The 18,996-nt window shown below is 38.4% G+C and overlaps 2 protein-coding genes across 13 annotated transcripts in view; both read left to right on the top strand.

Moving 5' to 3' along the window:
• The window catches only part of LOC107737655 (nascent polypeptide-associated complex subunit alpha, muscle-specific form-like), a 10,493-nt gene extending 1,696 nt beyond the window's left edge, over positions 1-8,797 (top strand). Inside the window, exons 3-12 of one of the 11 annotated variants that reach the window (XM_016549243.1) lie at positions 3,094-4,526; positions 4,884-4,948; positions 5,147-5,255; positions 6,224-6,773; positions 7,230-7,315; positions 7,436-7,513; positions 7,614-7,760; positions 8,035-8,163; positions 8,300-8,422; positions 8,675-8,797. In XM_016549243.1, the coding sequence (XP_016404729.1) occupies positions 3,094-4,526; positions 4,884-4,948; positions 5,147-5,255; positions 6,224-6,773; positions 7,230-7,315; positions 7,436-7,513; positions 7,614-7,760; positions 8,035-8,163; positions 8,300-8,422; positions 8,675-8,689 (2,735 nt within the window). In that variant the 3' untranslated portion in view covers positions 8,690-8,797. Of the gene's footprint in view, positions 1-3,093; positions 4,675-4,738; positions 5,256-6,106; positions 6,774-7,229; positions 7,316-7,435; positions 7,514-7,613; positions 7,761-8,034; positions 8,164-8,299; positions 8,423-8,674 lie in introns of all 11 variants that reach the window. The other 10 variants (XM_016549244.1, XM_016549245.1, XM_016549237.1 and 7 more) reach the window with 10 other exon arrangements.
• Positions 8,798-10,307: 1,510 nt separating this feature from the next.
• On the top strand, positions 10,308-18,130 carry LOC107737657 (calcium-independent phospholipase A2-gamma-like). 2 transcript variants are annotated; one of them, XM_016549248.1, is made up of 10 exons: positions 10,308-10,483; positions 12,478-13,935; positions 14,785-14,934; positions 15,032-15,189; positions 15,377-15,471; positions 16,033-16,204; positions 16,286-16,343; positions 16,426-16,620; positions 16,710-16,905; positions 17,719-18,130. In XM_016549248.1, exons 2-10 carry the CDS (start codon positions 12,568-12,570, stop codon positions 17,979-17,981), a joined length of 2,655 nt encoding a protein of 884 aa, XP_016404734.1. In that variant the 5' UTR covers positions 10,308-10,483; positions 12,478-12,567; the 3' UTR covers positions 17,982-18,130. The 2 variants fall into 2 exon arrangements, with proteins under 2 accessions (XP_016404734.1, XP_016404733.1); XM_016549247.1 differs by lacking the exon at positions 10,308-10,483 and adding an exon at positions 10,508-11,018.
• The last annotated feature ends 866 nt before the right edge of the window (positions 18,131-18,996 follow it).

Below are 18,996 nucleotides of genomic sequence, written 5' to 3'. Positions count from 1 at the left end.
ATCATCATTTATCAACATAAAAAAAGTTATGACAATTTTGGGGGAGAATTCGCTCTTTAAGCTGCAGCTCTTACGTTCAGTGTAGTTTTTTTATTTCATTATTTAGCCTACTTAATGGATATATTGATTGGTTATGAGGTAGTAAACGGTAGTTCTGAAAATCCAGTGAGTGATCCAGGACTGCCTTGCTCAACAGTGTGTTTGCGTGTACTGATTAATATTACACTAAAGTTGAGTTGTGACTAGGGGTGTGCGATATTGACAAAAAATTATATCTCTATATTTTATGGGATTTTATCGATAACGATAATTAGACTATATTTTGCTGAGTGTGTTATTGTGCTGGTACCTTAAGGACTGCCGAAGACCGCTGACTCCTAATGTTTTTAATATTCTTCATATTCTGTGTGGTGGTCAGTTCATACTGATAGAAATTAATCTTTTCCAATAAGTTTAAACTGATTTTTGCATTTTATGGGCATTTTTACCTTTATAAAGCCATTTTTTCTAAAAGTGTCCATTATCTTTTGAGTCAAATTCTTACATTTAATCAGGGAATTAGAATAATAAGACATTTGGGCTGTTACCAAGCAAATTAAATCAACACAGAAGCTGCATCTGAAGTGGCATTTAGATGTATTTACACACATGTATTTTGTTTAATGCAAGACATGAATGCATTTAACCTGCAATTACAAATGCATAAATAATGTTTTGATATATTAAACATAAAACGTTGAATACTGATATTTGAAATGATTTAAAACATGAAAAAAAGAAAAAAAGAAAAAGCCGAAATTTGAAATTAAAACCGCCAGCAGGTGGCAGCAAATCACTGTTAATAAATGAGTCATTGCGATTGAACCGAATCATTTAAACGGTTGATTCATTCAAGAACGAAACACCGTCATGTTGCTCAGAGACACAAAACAGCGCTGAGGCTGTATTCGGAATGATTTTTGTTGGCGAAATAGAGCAAAAACAAGCAATATGGTGTCTAAAACGTAAGTCTCTTAATTAACTTATTGTTTATTGAATTCAATGTCACATTTGTAATCATGGTAATTTTTGGAGAAAAACGGCACTCTTCGTGTGAAATTGAATAACTATATGAAGTGGTATAAATATATAAATTTTCTGCCATCATGTCTTGAATTTGTGATAATTCTAAATGCATTTTAATAGACTGAATCATGCAGTGAAAGAAAACACACTAAATGCACACACGCACTAGTCTAGACTTCACGTAATGTATGCGTGCGCTCTGTAGGGATGTTTTGAATGGTTTTTGCAAAATACTCGATAATGTCAAATCGCACATCGTTAAAACAACAATTACGATATTATCGCAGACGATATATCGCACACCCCTAGTTGTGATATAGAAAGCACATGCATCCTTAAATTTTTGTGCATGGAATATGGACAGTACCACTCTGCATGAACATTTTCCTAACATTTCACTGAACTTGAGTGATTGCAACCTGAATAGCTGTAAGACATTTATAACAAGGTTTTTTTTTTGTTTTTAAGATATTGTCTTAGATTAGGAAATGTATTGTTCTTTATTGGAGGGATTTATTGTACATGAATGTATTTGCAAGGTTTTCTGGTCTTTGTGAAGAGAATCATGCAATTTAGCATGTTTACAAATGAAGTCTCCCAATGATTCTGATTTTGAGGAACAAGTTTTTTTGTGTAGATTGTGATGTACAGCATCATTTGGTTCACAATGTAAATATTTATAGCTAAGTGTTAAAGCAACAAAATTAATCATTTTAAGTTGACTAAGTATACAAATCTTGGTCAAAAACTGGGTGAGTTTAGTCATAAATATGGAACACTAGGCTATATCTCTTGGATAGCACTTTGGTAAACTGCAGTTATGACAATAGGAATAAGAAATATGATTTCTTGGATCCGTTACAAGGGGCATTTTTGTCATGCAAGAGACAAGGTTTTTCCACTAGGCAGAATGTTATTACCTTGATTTTGAGAGTCATCATATTTCTCCTCAGATTTATAATAAAAGAGCTAAGTATTTGATACATTCTCTGATTGAATACATTTCACATACTACTTGATTTCTTAAGTGCTGTTTTTGAATTTTAATTGAAGTTGGGACTTGGGCATTGTATGGCATAAATTAGCAGTGGGCACTCTGTTGTCTCTGTAGTCTGTCGTGAAAGTTGTAAAGTAAAGTTTATGAATTTTGTTTCTTTTTTTTTTGTAATGAAAGTTAGAAGTGCATCTTGTGGCCTATTATTGATAATATACCGATACTGATCGTGGGATTACAGTTCATAATATTTAACCAGCAACGTGGTAAATTTTACTGTGTCTTTTTAAACACAAATGCACATAATACTTATCCAATCTCATGCATCATTGCTTGCTCGCACACTGACCCAGAATAATAGTGTTTTTAGCCAAGTTTATATAGCTCTGTGATCATTATTTCACAATAGATTTATGTTTAGACTTGTTTTTAATTGGGATCATGTACTGTAGAAGCAATACACCACTTTTTAAAAAATATTTTCAACAAAATGCAGTTTATTACTTGTGCCTCTGAGGGCATTTGCTTACTAATATTCACTATTTCAGTTTTGTTTCAACTTTATTTGCTGAATAGGCAATATTACACTGTTTAACTGAGTGATTGTCCTTTCAAATTTTTAGTAAGTTGTCTAAGTCTAATTTACCATAAAGTATTGCATATAAAGTCCGCATCACAATACTAAAGTGGGTAGCAACATCCAGTTTACATGGACTTTAAATGTGCCAAAGATTGTGTTAATCTTTGAACAATGTTAGTTTATTACAAATCTTTTTAGATGCTGTAGTTCGTTGCCAGTTCCTGTCTGGTTCACGCATGTGCAGTTGAGTGGTGTTTTTACAAAGTCTTAAAATTTCTAACAAGATAATCAAGGTGTGTTTGGTTTGATTTAGTAGCCAGTTGTCCTTTTGTGGAGCGATTTAACACATTCGTGCAATTGACAGCATCCCTCATAACCAGCATGGATGTGATGGTTTACACCATGCACTTTTTAATAGCCAAAAAAGTTACTCTAGCCCTTTTATTTCCATTAGCCACACCAGCTGCTGCGGCCCCTGCTCCCTCTCAGGCAAAGCCTAAAGAGGGCAAAACTAACCCCAAGCTGTCCTCTTCTCCTCACACCACTGCTCCTAAGCCAGTTCCTGCTGGACGCAGGAAACGCTCCTCTCTATCTGCCTCCTCAAGCTCCCCTACCTCTCCTAAATCTGCCTCTGGCCCTCGTGCTACCCCCCCATGCTCCCCTTTGGCCTCTACTCCAGCTGACTGTCCTGTAGCTGGGAAAACTGAGCAGACTGCTCCCAGGGTGGTAAAGGCTGGCAAACAAGGGAAGCAACAGAAAGCAAAGAATTTTAAACCTGCTGAACCTGAGCAAGCACCTCCCTCTGCCTCTAAGCCTGCTCAGGATCCTGCACCAGTTGCAGCGCTGCCGTCTCTTGCTATACCAGTACCAGAGGTAGCAAAATCAGCAGGAGATGGAAATGCTTCCCCTGTCTCTCCCAAAATTGCTGTGGCTCCTGTTGCCTTTAAAGTAACTTCTAAATCTGCTGCCCCAGCACCAAAGTCATTTACAGAAGCTGTGGCTGCCAGTCCACCCAAAGTGGCTGAAGCCCCTAAGGTTGCCCCTGAAGCTCCAAAAGTAGCAACCCCTGCTGTTTCAGATGCCAAGACTCCTTTGCCTTCAACAGCAGCTGCTAAGCCTGTCCCTGCCCAAGTGCCAAATGTGAACACGGCCACTGCTGCTCCCCCAAAACCTGCTCCTGCAGCATTTGAGGATGATGATCTCCCACCTCTCTTACCACCTGAGAATCCTTTTACAATGCCTGCTTTCCCCCCTATGCCACCTAGTACAATGCCCGTAGTTACCCCACCAGCTCCTAAAACAGAACCTGTCTCTACCAGTAAAGTTGAATCTGCCCCTAAAGCAAAGGCTGCTCCCAAAGCTAAGCCAGCTCCTAAGGCTGAACAGAAAGCAGCACCTGCCCCAAAAGTTGAGGCTGCACCTAAAATTGACCCTACTCCTGCCCCTAAAGTTGCAGTCCGTTCTGTCCCTAAGACTGAGGCTGCTCCTACACCTAAAGCTCAGGCTGTCCCTAAGGTTGAGGCTGCTCCTGCACCTAAAGAAAAGTCTTCCCCTAGCCCTAAAGCTGAGCCTGTTCCTTCCCCTAAGGTTGAGGCTGCCCCTAAAGCTGAGTCTACTCCTGCCGCTAAAGTTAAGCCTGTTGCTGTTCCCAAAGCTGAGGCTGCTCCTACCTCTAAAGTTGAGGCTGCTCCTGCTACTAAAGTTAAGCCTGTTGCTGCTCCTAAAGTTGAGGCTGTTCCTGCCCTTAAAGTTGAGGCTGTTCCTGCCCCTAAAGTTGAGCCTGCCCCTAAAGTTAAGCCTGCTCCTGCCCCTAAAGCTGAGTCTGCCCTTGCTTCTAAAGCTGAGGCTGCTCCTGCCCCTAAAGGCAAGCCTACCCCTAAAGCTGAGGCTGCTGTTCCTAAGGTTGAGTCTTCTGCCACTAAAGTTGAGGCTGCCCCTAAAGTTAAGCCTGTTGCTGCTCCTAAAGCTGAGGCGGCGGCTGCTAAAGTTGAGGCTGTTCCTGCCCTTAAAGTTGAGGCTGTTCCTGCCCCTAAAGTTGAGCCTGTTGCTGCTCCTAAAGCTGAGGCGGCGGCTGCTAAAGTGGAGACTGTTTCTGCCCTTAAAGTTGAGGCTGTTCCTGCCCCTAAAGTTAAGCCTGCTCCTGCCCCTAAAGCTGAGGCTGCCCCTGCTTCTAAAGCTGAGGCTGCTCCTGCCCCTAAAGGCAAGCCTACCCCTAAAGCTGAGGCTGCTGCTCCTAAGGTTGAGGCTGCTGTTCCTAAGGTTGAGTCTTCTGCCCCTAAAGTTGAGGCTGCCCCTAAAGTTAAGCCTGTTGCTGCTCCTAAAGCTGAGGCGGCGGCTGCTAAAGTTGAGGCTGTTCCTGCCCTTAAAGTTGAGGCTGTTCCTGCCCCTAAAGTTGAGCCTGCCCCTGCTTCTAAAGCTGAGGCTGCTCCTGCCCCTAAAGGCAAGCCTACCCCTAAAGCCGAGGCTGCTGCTCCTAAAGTTGAGGCTGCTGTTCCTAAGGTTGAGTCTTCTGCCTCTAAAGTTGAGGCTGCAGCTTCTAAAGTTAAGTCCGCTCCGGCCCCTAAAGTTAAGCCTACCCCTGCTCCTAAAGTTGAGGCTTCTGCCCCTAAAGTTGAGGCTGCCCCTACCCCTAAAGCTGAACCTGTCCTTGTCACTAAAGTTGAGCCAGCCCCTGTTCCCAAACCAGTTAAAGCCCCATCCATACTGGAGCCAGTCATCAAGAACGACAAGGGTATCTCTTTCTATCTCTTTCTGTCTGTTTTTGCTTTTTATGCATATGCTGGTATATATTGTCAAATGTTTCCTCCCCACAAAGTTTTTAGGGTCACTTCATAAGTGAAAGTTAGCCTGGTAACTATGGTCTGGAAATCGCCTTTTCTTAGTCTGAGTTAAATTAAAGCTTTAGTTGGATGCTTTTCAGGAAGTAGTTCAAAGAGCATAGAGCCAATAGTTGAATGGTTTATCAATGTGGATATTGTTCAGAGTTATAAGCATAATGGCAATTTACGTTTGCTTCTATTTTGAGGTATATTAAAGGGTATTAAAGTATTTGTGTAATTTAAAACGCTGTAAAACTGATCCACCCTTTTCTCCATTGCCATTGAAGAGTTTGATTATTCCAACAGGATTTTTGGTGAAAATCTATGTGTCTAATGGCAAATTAACTTAATATGTCTTGGTGTTTTAGGGTCTGGCACTGAATCTGACAGTGACGAATCTGTTCCTGAACTGGAAGACCAGGACTCTGCACAGACACAAACACAGCAGGCACAGGTAAGATTCTTTTGATCAGCACATACAAAAAGCATTAATTTCCCTCCGCTTTATTTTCTTTCACCGTTTCATTTACAATTTGGCATTGACATGAATTAAAATTGCGTTCCCTTTCCACAGCTTGCAGCTGCAGCTGAAATCGATGAGGAACCAGTCAGCAAAGCGAAAAGCCTGTTGCTGCTCCTAAAGCTGAGGCGGCGGCTGCTAAAGTTGAGGCTGTTCCTGCCCTTAAAGTTGAGGCTGTTCCTGCCCCTAAAGTTAAGCCTGCTCCTGCCCCTAAAGCTGAGGCTGCCCCTGCTTCTAAAGCTGAGGCTGCTCCTGCCCCTAAAGGCAAGCCTACCCCTAAAGCTGAGGCTGCTGCTCCTAAGGTTGAGGCTGCTGTTCCTAAGGTTGAGTCTTCTGCCCCTAAAGTTGAGGCTGCCCCTAAAGTTAAGCCTGTTGCTGCTCCTAAAGCTGAGGCGGCGGCTGCTAAAGTTGAGGCTGTTCCTGCCCTTAAAGTTGAGGCTGTTCCTGCCCCTAAAGTTGAGCCTGCCCCTGCTTCTAAAGCTGAGGCTGCTCCTGCCCCTAAAGGCAAGCCTACCCCTAAAGCCGAGGCTGCTGCTCCTAAAGTTGAGGCTGCTGTTCCTAAGGTTGAGTCTTCTGCCTCTAAAGTTGAGGCTGCAGCTTCTAAAGTTAAGTCCGCTCCGGCCCCTAAAGTTAAGCCTACCCCTGCTCCTAAAGTTGAGGCTTCTGCCCCTAAAGTTGAGGCTGCCCCTACCCCTAAAGCTGAACCTGTCCTTGTCACTAAAGTTGAGCCAGCCCCTGTTCCCAAACCAGTTAAAGCCCCATCCATACTGGAGCCAGTCATCAAGAACGACAAGGGTATCTCTTTCTATCTCTTTCTGTCTGTTTTTGCTTTTTATGCATATGCTGGTATATATTGTCAAATGTTTCCTCCCCACAAAGTTTTTAGGGTCACTTCATAAGTGAAAGTTAGCCTGGTAACTATGGTCTGGAAATCGCCTTTTCTTAGTCTGAGTTAAATTAAAGCTTTAGTTGGATGCTTTTCAGGAAGTAGTTCAAAGAGCATAGAGCCAATAGTTGAATGGTTTATCAATGTGGATATTGTTCAGAGTTATAAGCATAATGGCAATTTACGTTTGCTTCTATTTTGAGGTATATTAAAGGGTATTAAAGTATTTGTGTAATTTAAAACGCTGTAAAACTGATCCACCCTTTTCTCCATTGCCATTGAAGAGTTTGATTATTCCAACAGGATTTTTGGTGAAAATCTATGTGTCTAATGGCAAATTAACTTAATATGTCTTGGTGTTTTAGGGTCTGGCACTGAATCTGACAGTGACGAATCTGTTCCTGAACTGGAAGACCAGGACTCTGCACAGACACAAACACAGCAGGCACAGGTAAGATTCTTTTGATCAGCACATACAAAAAGCATTAATTTCCCTCCGCTTTATTTTCTTTCACCGTTTCATTTACAATTTGGCATTGACATGAATTAAAATTGCGTTCCCTTTCCACAGCTTGCAGCTGCAGCTGAAATCGATGAGGAACCAGTCAGCAAAGCGAAACAAAGCAGGAGTGAGAAGAAAGCCAGGAAGGTAGGTCATCCACAGGAACTGAATGAATGTAATTTTAACACTAAATTCAATTAGAATTAATGCAGTGTTGTTTATCTGTACGCTTTCTTCTTTTTGCCAGGCCATGTCCAAATTGGGGTTGAGACAAGTTGCTGGTGTTACCAGAGTAACCATTCGCAAGTCCAAGAACATTCTCTTTGTCATCACCAAACCAGATGTCTACAAAAGTCCAGCTTCAGATACTTACATTGTCTTCGGTGAGGCCAAGGTAAAGATTAGAATAAAATCTGCTTTCTTACTTAAGGTTGGTGTACTTCTATCTCAGCCCTGTTTTGTTTGATAACTAATTCTACATGGCAACCTGTGATCTAGACCTAAGTGACCTTTTGATGATGATTTAAACAGTTTGACTTTCGTTCTTCTGAGTCTGATGAAGCCAAACTTTCTGTCCTGAGAGAGGAAACTTTCACAGTGGTGTAAGTGAAGAACACATTGAAGCTCACAAAACAAACTAAAATCCTGATGCTTTTTGCTCCTCTCAGATTGAAGATCTGTCCCAGCAAGCTCAGTTAGCAGCCGCAGAGAAGTTCAAGGTTCAAGGAGAAGCCGTTTCAAACATCCAGGAAAACACACAGACGCCCACAGTACAGGAGGAGAGCGAAGAGGAAGAGGTGAATGTTAACACTATTGTGATTCTAGAACAGAATAATACTGAAGATGCTTCATGAAAGGTCTTCTGTTGATGTGTTCAACAAATGTGAAAAGTAAATGTCCACATTCATGAGTGATTTGCTTTACCATTTGCAGGTTGATGAGACCGGAGTGGAGGTCAAGGACATTGAGCTGGTCATGTCACAGGCCAATGTATCCAGGGCAAAGGCTGTGCGTGCACTGAAGAATAACAATAATGACATTGTCAATGCTATTATGGTGAGTTAAACTGATAACTTTTAAAAAGATTTTAAAAGTTCTCACTTTATGCAGTTAAATAAAATACATTTTACAATTCAAAAATTTTTTTTTTTTTTCAAAACTCTTCTGTGATGAATTAACATTTGACTTTCGTTCTTCTGAATTTGTCCTGAAGCCAGTTCATTTGTTCTGAGAAGAGCTCAGGCTTTAAATGTGGTGCCATGGTTTCAAGCAGTATTACTTAATTCATCTTTTTGCCTGCCTTTACAGGAATTGACGATGTAGATGGAGATCAGGGACTGGGTCACATTAAGATGTTGCTGATTTGATCTACACAATTGTTTGTACAATTTATACACAAGAGAAATAAAGGCGTGACTTGATGAAATGATATATTTTGTGTATTTTTTTTTTTTTCTTTTGTTAGATATTTATTTCATTGTTTGGTAAATTTGTCCAGAGCAGCTGGAAACATGAATTGCATAGAGCAAGGGAAAGTAAAAATATGAACTAGCTCATATCACTGTCTGGGGATGGATCTTTTTTTTAAATTATTATTTGTATAAAAACATTATTTAAAATAAAGATTGTAATGTCCAGTCGAGGCTGTGTGTCGGATTACATATTTACTTTTTAATAAGTGGAAGATACAGTCACAGTTTGTTTTTTTTAGTCCCGATTTTGTTTTCAGATATTTCGAATGTACAGTGTGTGTGGGACTTTTATTTTTTTAAAGTAACAAGGAACAGTTACAGTCGGTGATCTCACGTGTGCACTGGCTTTTGTTTTGAATAATATACTAATGGTCAAATACAATAATTAACTTGATGCCGCAATATTGAAATGTCATCACACATGCTTGCATACGTTACTCGGTATGAAAAAATAAGTAAGTTACTTCGTCTCTTAATGCGTTCCCTAAATGTGTTGTGTAAGTTCTTAGCGAGTTAGCTAACAGACATCGGAACAAGTCATAAAGTACAGCACGTAATTTTAAATGCTCCTTTCTCTCAGTCAAATCAGTTTATAAGACTAAAATGGCTATCAGATTACCTTTGGTTGGAGCTTTACATTATATCGACTCCAGAACGAGTGTCGTTATTGCACAGCGACTGTTCTGCTCTCAAAAGAGAGAACAAGGATCTTCTGACACTATAAGGGTGAGAACACACTTCTTCCTTAAACTAATTACAGTGACGTTGTTTTTACGTCCAGGATAGTCTAATAAATATTTTGTAGGCATACTGTATATAGACTGGAGTGTACATTTTTGAGCTTGTACGCATCAGAAGAAATATCTTGAAGGCAGCCTAGTGAGCTTTCCACCCAGGCATCCTTATAAGCAGTGTATCATGTTCATTTTGTGTCATCGATGCTGTATGATGGAGAATGCCCAATATGTGTTAAAGAAATTAGCTTTCTTCAGAGAAATAGAGCAGATAAAGTAGATTTTGTGGACATCTCACTGCCAGAATATGATGGGAGCAAATATGAAGGAGTCAAGTTATGAGATGGCAATGGAGGAAATGACTGTGTTTGATGAGAAGAACAAGGTGAGAGATTTTTATTTTATTTATTTATCTATTTATTTTTTGTGGAAAGTCACAAGAGCATTTAAAAAGTCCACACTAAATGATGATGTGTCATAATTTACTCGCCCTCATTTGGAATAATTTTGGGAACTTTAAACTAGTTACCAACTTTCTGAAAAAAAATCTATGAATCTTTTGGGTTTTCCTTCGATTCTTTTGAATTTTTTTCATGATTTCTCACTGGTTTTCCTCAGTCTAAAACATTCAGAAACATTTGTATGGTATTTAAATTCAAGGAACACCTTATCAAATATAATTAATTATTCCTCAATGTGACTTTTTGTTCTTCTGAGAGCAGATTCATCGTGGGGTTTGGCTTGGCTTGGCACGTTAATCTCTCTCCCACTGTTCAGGCCTGTAATGGAGCGAGCGTATGGGGTGTTTGCAAGAAACAGACTGAAGTGGACCGGCAGATAGGGCTGCACCACTGGACACTGTGCTAAAAAATAGTCATTAGGGATAGAGAGCTTTAAAACAGACTTTCCAGGTCAATGGATGTATTGGAAGTAACAGCTGTTATTGTTATTTGTTAAGTTTATTGCATTTAATATTTAAGAGTCTGAATATAACTGTAATGTCAATATGTGAATAGAATAAATGATCTTTTATTAAGATCTCCAACTTAAAAAAAAACAAAAAAACACGCACTGTGATATATGTATATACAATAAATTACTCGTACTGTGAGGAAAATGATGCCAGAGTGTTGACACTTTGAACAGTTCTGAGGGAACTTTTTCTAAATTTAGAAGCCTCCTGACTGGACATCAACTGTTAAGATGCGGAAGGACAGCTTGTCCTTTAATGAGAAATGGTCAGGGGTTTGGTCAGTAGTCCCTTTAAACCAACCAATAGGATTTTAACTTCAGAGTAGGGTGGGATTAAAAACCACAACAGAAACAAGTGTAAACACCACAGGACGTAATCCAAGAGAAAACAAGCAATATAAGTGTTTTGGAAGGAAAGTCAGCATTTATTTATCACCTTGAAGTCAAGTTTAGGAGAAAAAGAGAGAGCGACAGGTAAGACAAAATAACTAGTTTATTTGAAATCTACAAGTGACCCTCAAGGTTAAGTGTGCTTTGTTGAATTGGACTTAACTTGACCTTCTGTTTTAGTGAAGAATAAAATATGATTTTTTTTTATGTTACGAGTTGTAATCATTACTTAAGCTACACACTGTAAACTGTAAACTTTATCTTACAGAATTACAACCAATAGATAGTGTGTGTGTATATATCTCTTATATGTTTGTTTTATTAAGGCCAATGAGATTTATGACTCTAATAATAGATTTCTATCATTCATTAAAATATGTATTGCTTAATAACATTTTTTATATAAAAATATAGACCTCATGTTACTAGTGCATTTGTAATTTTTTGCTGAATATAGGTCTGAGAATAGATACTGAAGTTTGTGTAGCATTTAAATTCTCAGTTGTTTATGATATACATTAGGGTCAGCCTTTGTGTTAATATTTTACACGTTGGAACAAATTACAAAAGAGAAAGCAGGTCTGCTGGTGAATTTTTACTATGTCTGGCATTTTAAATAGAGGACTCGTTGATTCACTGTGCCTAAGCACATGGATACAGGCATGTTGTGGAACTGTCTGTACACAACGTGACGCAAAGGCCGCTGCCAGTCCTCATAGATCACAACAAAGACAGAAGAGGCAAATAGCTGCACTTCTTTGCTTTCTGCCATGTGACCAACAGGCAACTATAAATATGTACCGGAGGTTCATGGAAATACTAAACGGGGTATTTTTCTGACCTACAGTCGACACCTTGGTGTCATATTTCATAGTTCTGAGCACAGTCACCCTGTTCTTATTCACAGAATGGCTTATAAAATCCACTCTGAAAAATCCCTAAAGAGATTGTTGAATTAAAGGCTTAATTAAAATTGGCTAATTAAAACATCACTGTTAAAAGGACTGAATTTGTATGAATCTAATTGGCTCACTTTTTTCTGTAATTATTTGGTTTGTAAGCTGCACGGCGGTGTGTCATTTATTAGAAGATTTGCTTTGAATTACTATTGATAAATTAGCATAAGTACAAACTTCAAAGCAATTGACTATGGAGGATTTGTGGTGCCAAACTTGTCAATAAATAATGAAAAAGTCAGTAAATGGATAACATAAGTTACATTTGTCCATTGGACATGGATGTATTTTTGACATTTATTTACACATGATTTATTTAGTGCAAAATTTCATTATTTAATTTAACTATAGTAACACAAGTATATAAATCCTCCATAACTGACCAGAAGGGGGCGTACAAACATAAATCAACACTGTGGTCTACATTATTAAACATTATACTGATCTTCATTATTTTTCCTATTTATGGGAATAAATACAAAGAACTGACCTTTCTCTTAATTACATACCCCAAGGACAGACAGACAGATAATGAATAAGAATCTCTTCCGCTTTGCTGAATTTTTGTTTGCTTCTTTCTATTTTAGACATTCCATGATTCTGATTCTGCTGCCCATGCTCATTCAGTCCTCATTCAGATCATCTGCTTGGTCTCTGTTGTTGTTGGTGCTTCACTGATGGCTTGGTACCTCGACAAAACCCGGGTCACTCACCTGGGGTCAAAGCGGCTCCGGTTACTGTACAAGATGAAGTATCTGCTCACAAACATTAGAAATGTTTCTCACCTTGTCAGGAGGTCTCATAGGTCATGTCAGAGTATCTGCTCCTCTCAGTCTACAAGGAGAATCCCTCTCAAATCTCATAGATCAAAGAAGACTATCAGACTTTTTGGAGCAATTAGCAGTAATATGAAATATGAGAATGTATTGGGCCTTCAGATGTATCGATTATACTCAACCTCCAGTAGAGAGACTTTCAAAGCAGAAGCTCCCATTGGAGTTTACCAGCACAGCAGGACTACTTTTCGGCTGCGCTTGCTTGGACTGAGATTAGGAGAGTCTTTTAATCATCTCTCCAGACACATAAACTTGTACTTTAAGCAGAAACATGTATCTGTGATAGATTATGGACAAGGTGGATTGATGTCTGCAGTGCAGGAACCGCTAACCAGAACATCAAGACGAGTTCAGAGAGAGAGACGCACTGGAGAGTCCAGAGCTTTTGTAGGGACACCTGCCATTGAGCAGGTCTCTGAATCTTCCTCACATCAACCTTTGACCTCAGCCTATCCTGGACTACAGTTGTTCCACATCAGTTCTTTGGCAAACAGATTTGGGGAGAGTTACATCTATGTGGCCAATCACATTAACTCTGTATTCTCTAGAAATCCAGCAAAGCAAATTCACATGGAGGTATCACCGGATGATGGGCACAAAAGGTCTAGAAGCAGAAAGCGAAGAGTTATGAATAATAAAAGTGGTCTTTGTAGGGAAACTGCACAAACTCAGCAAAACATTAGTATGGGTACAAGACCAGAGATTGATAACAATGTATCTAGTTCCTGGGATGAAGGATATCTCCATTTTGCCCGTCACATCAACCGATACTTTGGAGCAAAAGTAGCAGATACTGTTGAAAAATCACCACATACTGAGATGAACATCTTGAAGACTTCAGTCTCACTGGACACTCTAAATAAACCTAAAGATCCACTTCTTCAGCCCAAATCCCCAGGCTTGTTCCACATGAGCAGCCTCACCACTCGCTTTGGGGAAAATTACACTTACATGGCCAACCACATTAACCGGTACTTTAAAGGATCTGCAGCTTCAGAGAATGAGGAGGTAGATGGAGAGTTAAACCTTTACAGAGGTTCACATAAGTACACTGTGATCCAGGAAAACCCAGTGTCCTTTTTTGAGTGTCTGTTGAAACCCTCAACTATACCTGGCTTTGTGGGCAGCTACCTGGGAATGGGCTCTTCCAGGCATAGTGACCAGACCACAACTGTAACAAGGACCCCAGAGGAAATTCTGGATAAAACAGTGAGTCTTGCTGACTTTGGCATGACCAGAAATCATAGTTAATTTAATCAGACACCCCTACTCAAGTATGTTGGCAATTGAATTTTGGAACTAGTATGAGTTCCATTGAGTGAATGACAGCTAGGAGTACAGATATACTTTTTTCCCCATTGGTCCATATACTAGGGATGCACAATATAGGTACCATATCAGTTACCTGAAGATTTTTAAATGATTATTATGATTGTTAATTCATTAATAACACAACACCTTTACCTTTTTTTGTTTTGTTTTTTTGCAAATCCCCAAATTTATATTAAGTTTTCATACTGTACATTATAATGTTGTGATGCCTAAATTCACTTTGTAGCATTTAAATTTTTAGTGTTTTATTTTTGCCTTGCTTAGTCAAAATAGAACATCATTTTATTTATCAGTCACTGGCAATAACATGGAAATGATTTTCAGCTCATTGTGTCCAGAATTTTAATATCAATGCATCCATTTGCATTTGCTTGTAGTACACAGTAAAAAATGTTGTAAATGTTGTAAATAAAACAAAGATTATTCGAGTTCATTGTACTGGAAAAAAATATTTCCATCTTTCTCAAAATGTAATGTGTTACTTGCTGTTTCTGTGTAATTATTTGTGGAACTTATTATAAATTTCTGAGTGAAAATTGTTTTAAAGTAAATCCTACAATGGTATTTATTTATTTTTATTTAGTTTTTATTTTATTTAAATTTTTTGTGTTTTCTTTGTAAAAGGCTTTTTTATTTAGTTTTTTAAATATATTTATTTATTTTTGCAGTGAATCTGCTTTGAAGCCGTTGAAATTGATTCATTATAGCAGGAGATCTGTTTTCTAGGTTTTAAGGAGGAGAAAGGCAGATGAGATGACTAGAGTTCTACTGAAGAGACTGGAAAAGGCTACAGTACCGTCATCTATCACTTCCTGTGTGGAGGAGCTGAACACTCACATCATTCAGCACCCAGCATGCAAGGCTGTGGTGTGGCAGGTATACAGTAAAACACTCAATCCCTTCACCAAATATAGACCTCTCTTGTAACTGTAGAAAATCAGAATTTTCGATTCATTTCTTTGATTAAATATAGGAAAGAGCAGCAATGCAGCTGCTTAGATGCCGCCGGACTTTTTGGATGAATGAAAAACTTCAAGAAGCCATCAGGGAAACTCTCGCTCTGATTGGTTATGTGGATCCGGTCAGAGGTTGTGGGGTCAGGGTGCTTTCCATTGATGGAGGCGGAACCAAGTAGGAAACACCACATTTAATCAACAGTTTATGCCTGTAAAATTGGACAAATATGGTCCAATACATTTTCCAAAAAAAGCTTTTTAAGGATGCTGAACATCTGTGAGCAATTTACAGAAAAAAGTCAAATATTTTTGTCCCTCATATAAACAAACGTTTTTACTTAAAGTTGTTTCGTGTATTACAGAGGGTTAGTTCCACTACTAGTGCTAAAACAGCTGGAGGCTCAAACAGGAAAACGAGTGTATCAACTCTTTGACTACATATGTGGAGTCAGCACTGGTAATAATGCATGACAAAACTATTCTACAATTCTAAACATATATACATGAACATTCTAAAGTTTGGGGTCAAACTTTTTTTTTGTTACAAAAGATTTCTGTTTTAAATAAATGCTGTTCTTTTTAACTTTTGATTTATCAAAGAAACCTGAAAAAATGTATTATGGTCTCCACAAAATATTAAGCAGCACAAACATTTAAACACTGTTAATAATAAGAAATGTTTCTTGATTAGCAAATTAGAATGATTTCTGAAGGACCATGTGACACTGAAGACTGGAGTAATGATGCTAAACATTTCACAATATATTTCACAATGTTACTGTTTTTACTGTATATAAGAATAAATGCAGCCTTGGTGAGCATAAGAGACATTTAAAAAAAATCTTACCAACCCCAAACTTTTGAAAGATAGTAAAAACTGACTGCATAATTTACCGCATTGGGCTCTCAATCACCTTGCCTGGGTTCATTTTGCAATAATGACCAGCTTACTCTATGTTTGGTACATAACATACCTATATATTATATAATGTACTTTTTGTCTCCGTTTGGTGTACAGGAGCAGTTCTGGCTTTCATGTTGGGTCTAGCTCGTATCTCTTTAGATGAATGTGAAGAGATGTATCATCGTTTCGGGTCAGATGTTTTTCGACAAAACCCCCTGGTTGGTACTGTGAAGATGGGCTGGACGCACTCCTACTACAGCACAGAAACATGGGAGATGATCTTAAGGTCGGATTTACACAGTAAAAAAAACTATACTGTATTAAAACCAGCATTGCTTTCTTAACTATTCCTACATGTTCATCATAGGGGGAAGATGGGGGAGGAGATTTTAATTAAAACAGCCAGAGATGAGCTGAGCCCAAAGGTCAATCAAAGATAGCATCTGGCTTTTTTTTTTCAAATCCAGGTTTTCGTGATCTCCTGACTGCTGTTCTCTTCTCACACAGGTGTCTGCCGTAAGTGCCGTAGTGAACTGGGGAAAAAGTCCGAAAGCATTTATCTTCCGCAACTATAACCATGCTCCGGGACGACTGAGCCGCTATGCCGGAGGATCAGGATACCGGCTGTGGCAGGCTGTCCGGGCCTCATCTGCTGCTCCAGGATATTTCCAGGAGTTCCCTCTTCATGGCGACATACACCAGGTCAGAACAGTCCATTTTAGACGGCTAGTAAATTTGAGGACTCAAAATATACTTGTATCCAGACCTTCTTTCCTTTCTTTTTTCTCCAGGATGGTGGTCTTATCCTCAATAACCCTTGTGCTCTGGCTGTCCATGAAAGCCGACTGCTGTGGCCCAGCCTGCCCTTCCAGTGTGTGCTGTCACTGGGAACTGGTCGCTATGATAATGCTAGAAGAGGGCCTGCAACTTCCACAAGTCTGAGAGCCAAAATCAGCAACCTGATCTACAGCGCCACCGATACTGAGGGTTAGTCTGATATCACTATGAGAAGCAGTTTACATTTACTAATATTACAAATAATAATTTTACAATTATTGTGTTCAATGCACAATTTACAATTTAATTTAAAAAAAGGTATCTTTCATGGGTTTGTCTTATACCACTATGAGCACAATTTTACAATTATTAATATAGACAATTATACAATTATTAATATATTATTAATAATTAATACATAGAATACTTTTACAATAATGAATTGTGTACAATACACACATTATAATTATTGAATAATTAAAAAATGGCTCTTATGGTTAAATAATTACTTTGGATAAAAGCATTTGTTATTTGAATACATTTATATTTAAATTCTGAATATAATTATAAAAAATAAAGCTACAAAGTTTATCAGAAAAAAATTAAAAAATTAATTTATTTTTGATGCTATGTACATTTAGCCAGTCAAAACTGTGCTGTTTGGCACGCACTTGCAAAGAATACTTTTGAAATTATTACTTGTGCACAATAAACAATTTACAATGATTTAATAATTATTTAAAACATTCTCTTTGTGGCTCTTAAAATAATGACTTCAGATTAAAACAAAACTTTTAGTTGGATAAATGTACATTTAAATCCTGAATATAATTGTTAAAGTAAAAAAAGCTAAAATTTTTATTAGGAAGAAAAAAATAAAAATAAATGTGCATTTAGCCAGCTGTGCTGTTTTGCAAACACTTGCATATGCACTTCGCTTAAAAAAAAAAAAAGCAAAAAAAAAAAAACCCTTTGGATATACTGAGGTTCATTCAAACATATTGTTCATACTGCCATTTTCAGGTGTTCACACTCTGTTGGATGACCTCTTATCACCGAATGTGTATTTCCGCTTTAACCCGATGCTGAGCTCAAACGTGACGCTGGATGAAAGCAGGCCTGAAGTGCTTCATCAGCTGCAGAAAGACACACAGCTGTACCTGGACCGGAACCGACCCAAACTGGAACGCCTGTGTGAAGTGCTGATGACAGAACGCTCAGCAATCTGGAAAACACGGGACTGGATCGGGGGGAAAGCGTGGGAGCTGCAGCAGCGCTGGGCTTGAGTGGACTTTACACAGTGCTGACGAGAATTCAGTTGAATGTATGCAATTATGTGGATGAAAGCTATAATACAAAAACATCATTAAGTTATAAAGATATGTCCTTACTGGTCGCACAAGATTGTGAAGGGCTGTGTTTTGACAAGTTACAAATCATGGGACAAGGCTTATGCCTAGTAAGAGCTTGATTAGCTGCTTCAGGTGTGTTTAATTAGGGTTGGAGCTAAACTCTGCAGGACACCTCCAGGACCGAGTTTGGACAGCCCTGATGTAAGAGAAGTTACAAATCAAATACACAGCCATTTTAGACTAAACGTATTGAGCACTTATATGCCAATATAAATTCTGTATGAATGTCAATATTTATAGACTGATGTATTTATTTCTTTATTTCTGTTTTAATTTTTCAGATTTATGAAATGAAATAAAACTAAGAGCACTACTTCTATATAATCACTAGTTTATGTTTTATTTCAATATAATATATATTTTAAATAAGATTAAAGCACATATCAGATGATGTAAAGTATAATTAAAAATTCAGGTATTTTTAATACATTAACCGTGAAGTTCAGACTATAGAAATAATGGGAGAACAGTGGAAATGCAGTGGTTTTGACATTTTAAATGTCATGGGATTGATTTTAAAACAAAACCTATGGATATTATCTACTAGTCGCACTATAAAGATGATAGAAAATCATTACCATACACAGTGACAGATTATGGCAGTGTGACCATTTCCTTTAAATATACAATACGGTATATTAGAGTCTCTAATCATGGTGATTTCAGTGATGTTTTCCATGCTTAAATGTCATCGCTCATGTGACTAGTGGTGACTGGGACATCAGTCAAGAGCACTGTTTGTTATTTTGGACAGTTGTGCAAATTTGTCCCTCTGAGAAGTTATTTTACTTCAACCTCTGCTTGAAACTGCAAACAACTGGTGGATTTTTTTTATCACAGGATTTCTGACAGACTGTCATGGCTTAGGAGACAAATCAGTAATGATGCT

This window comes from Sinocyclocheilus rhinocerous, unplaced genomic scaffold (genome assembly GCF_001515625.1).
Source record: "Sinocyclocheilus rhinocerous isolate Xijiao unplaced genomic scaffold, SAMN03320098_v1.1 scaffold72, whole genome shotgun sequence".
In the NCBI taxonomy this organism is placed as follows: domain Eukaryota; kingdom Metazoa; phylum Chordata; class Actinopteri; order Cypriniformes; family Cyprinidae; genus Sinocyclocheilus; species Sinocyclocheilus rhinocerous.
This window is presented reverse-complemented; position numbering and strand designations above follow the sequence as displayed.

What these genes read in the sequence shown, in the direction of transcription:
- LOC107737657 (XM_016549248.1), top strand. Translation starts at nt 12,568, where the DNA reads ATGGCTTGGTACCTCGACAAAACCCGGGTCACTCACCTGGGGTCAAAG. An exon ending in CATATGTGGAGTCAGCACTG is followed by an intron (nt 15,472 to 16,032) that starts GTAATAATGCAT and finishes TTTGGTGTACAG; the next exon opens with GAGCAGTTCTGGCTTTCATG. An exon ending in CAGCGCCACCGATACTGAGG is followed by an intron (nt 16,906 to 17,718) that starts GTTAGTCTGATA and finishes TGCCATTTTCAG; the next exon opens with GTGTTCACACTCTGTTGGAT.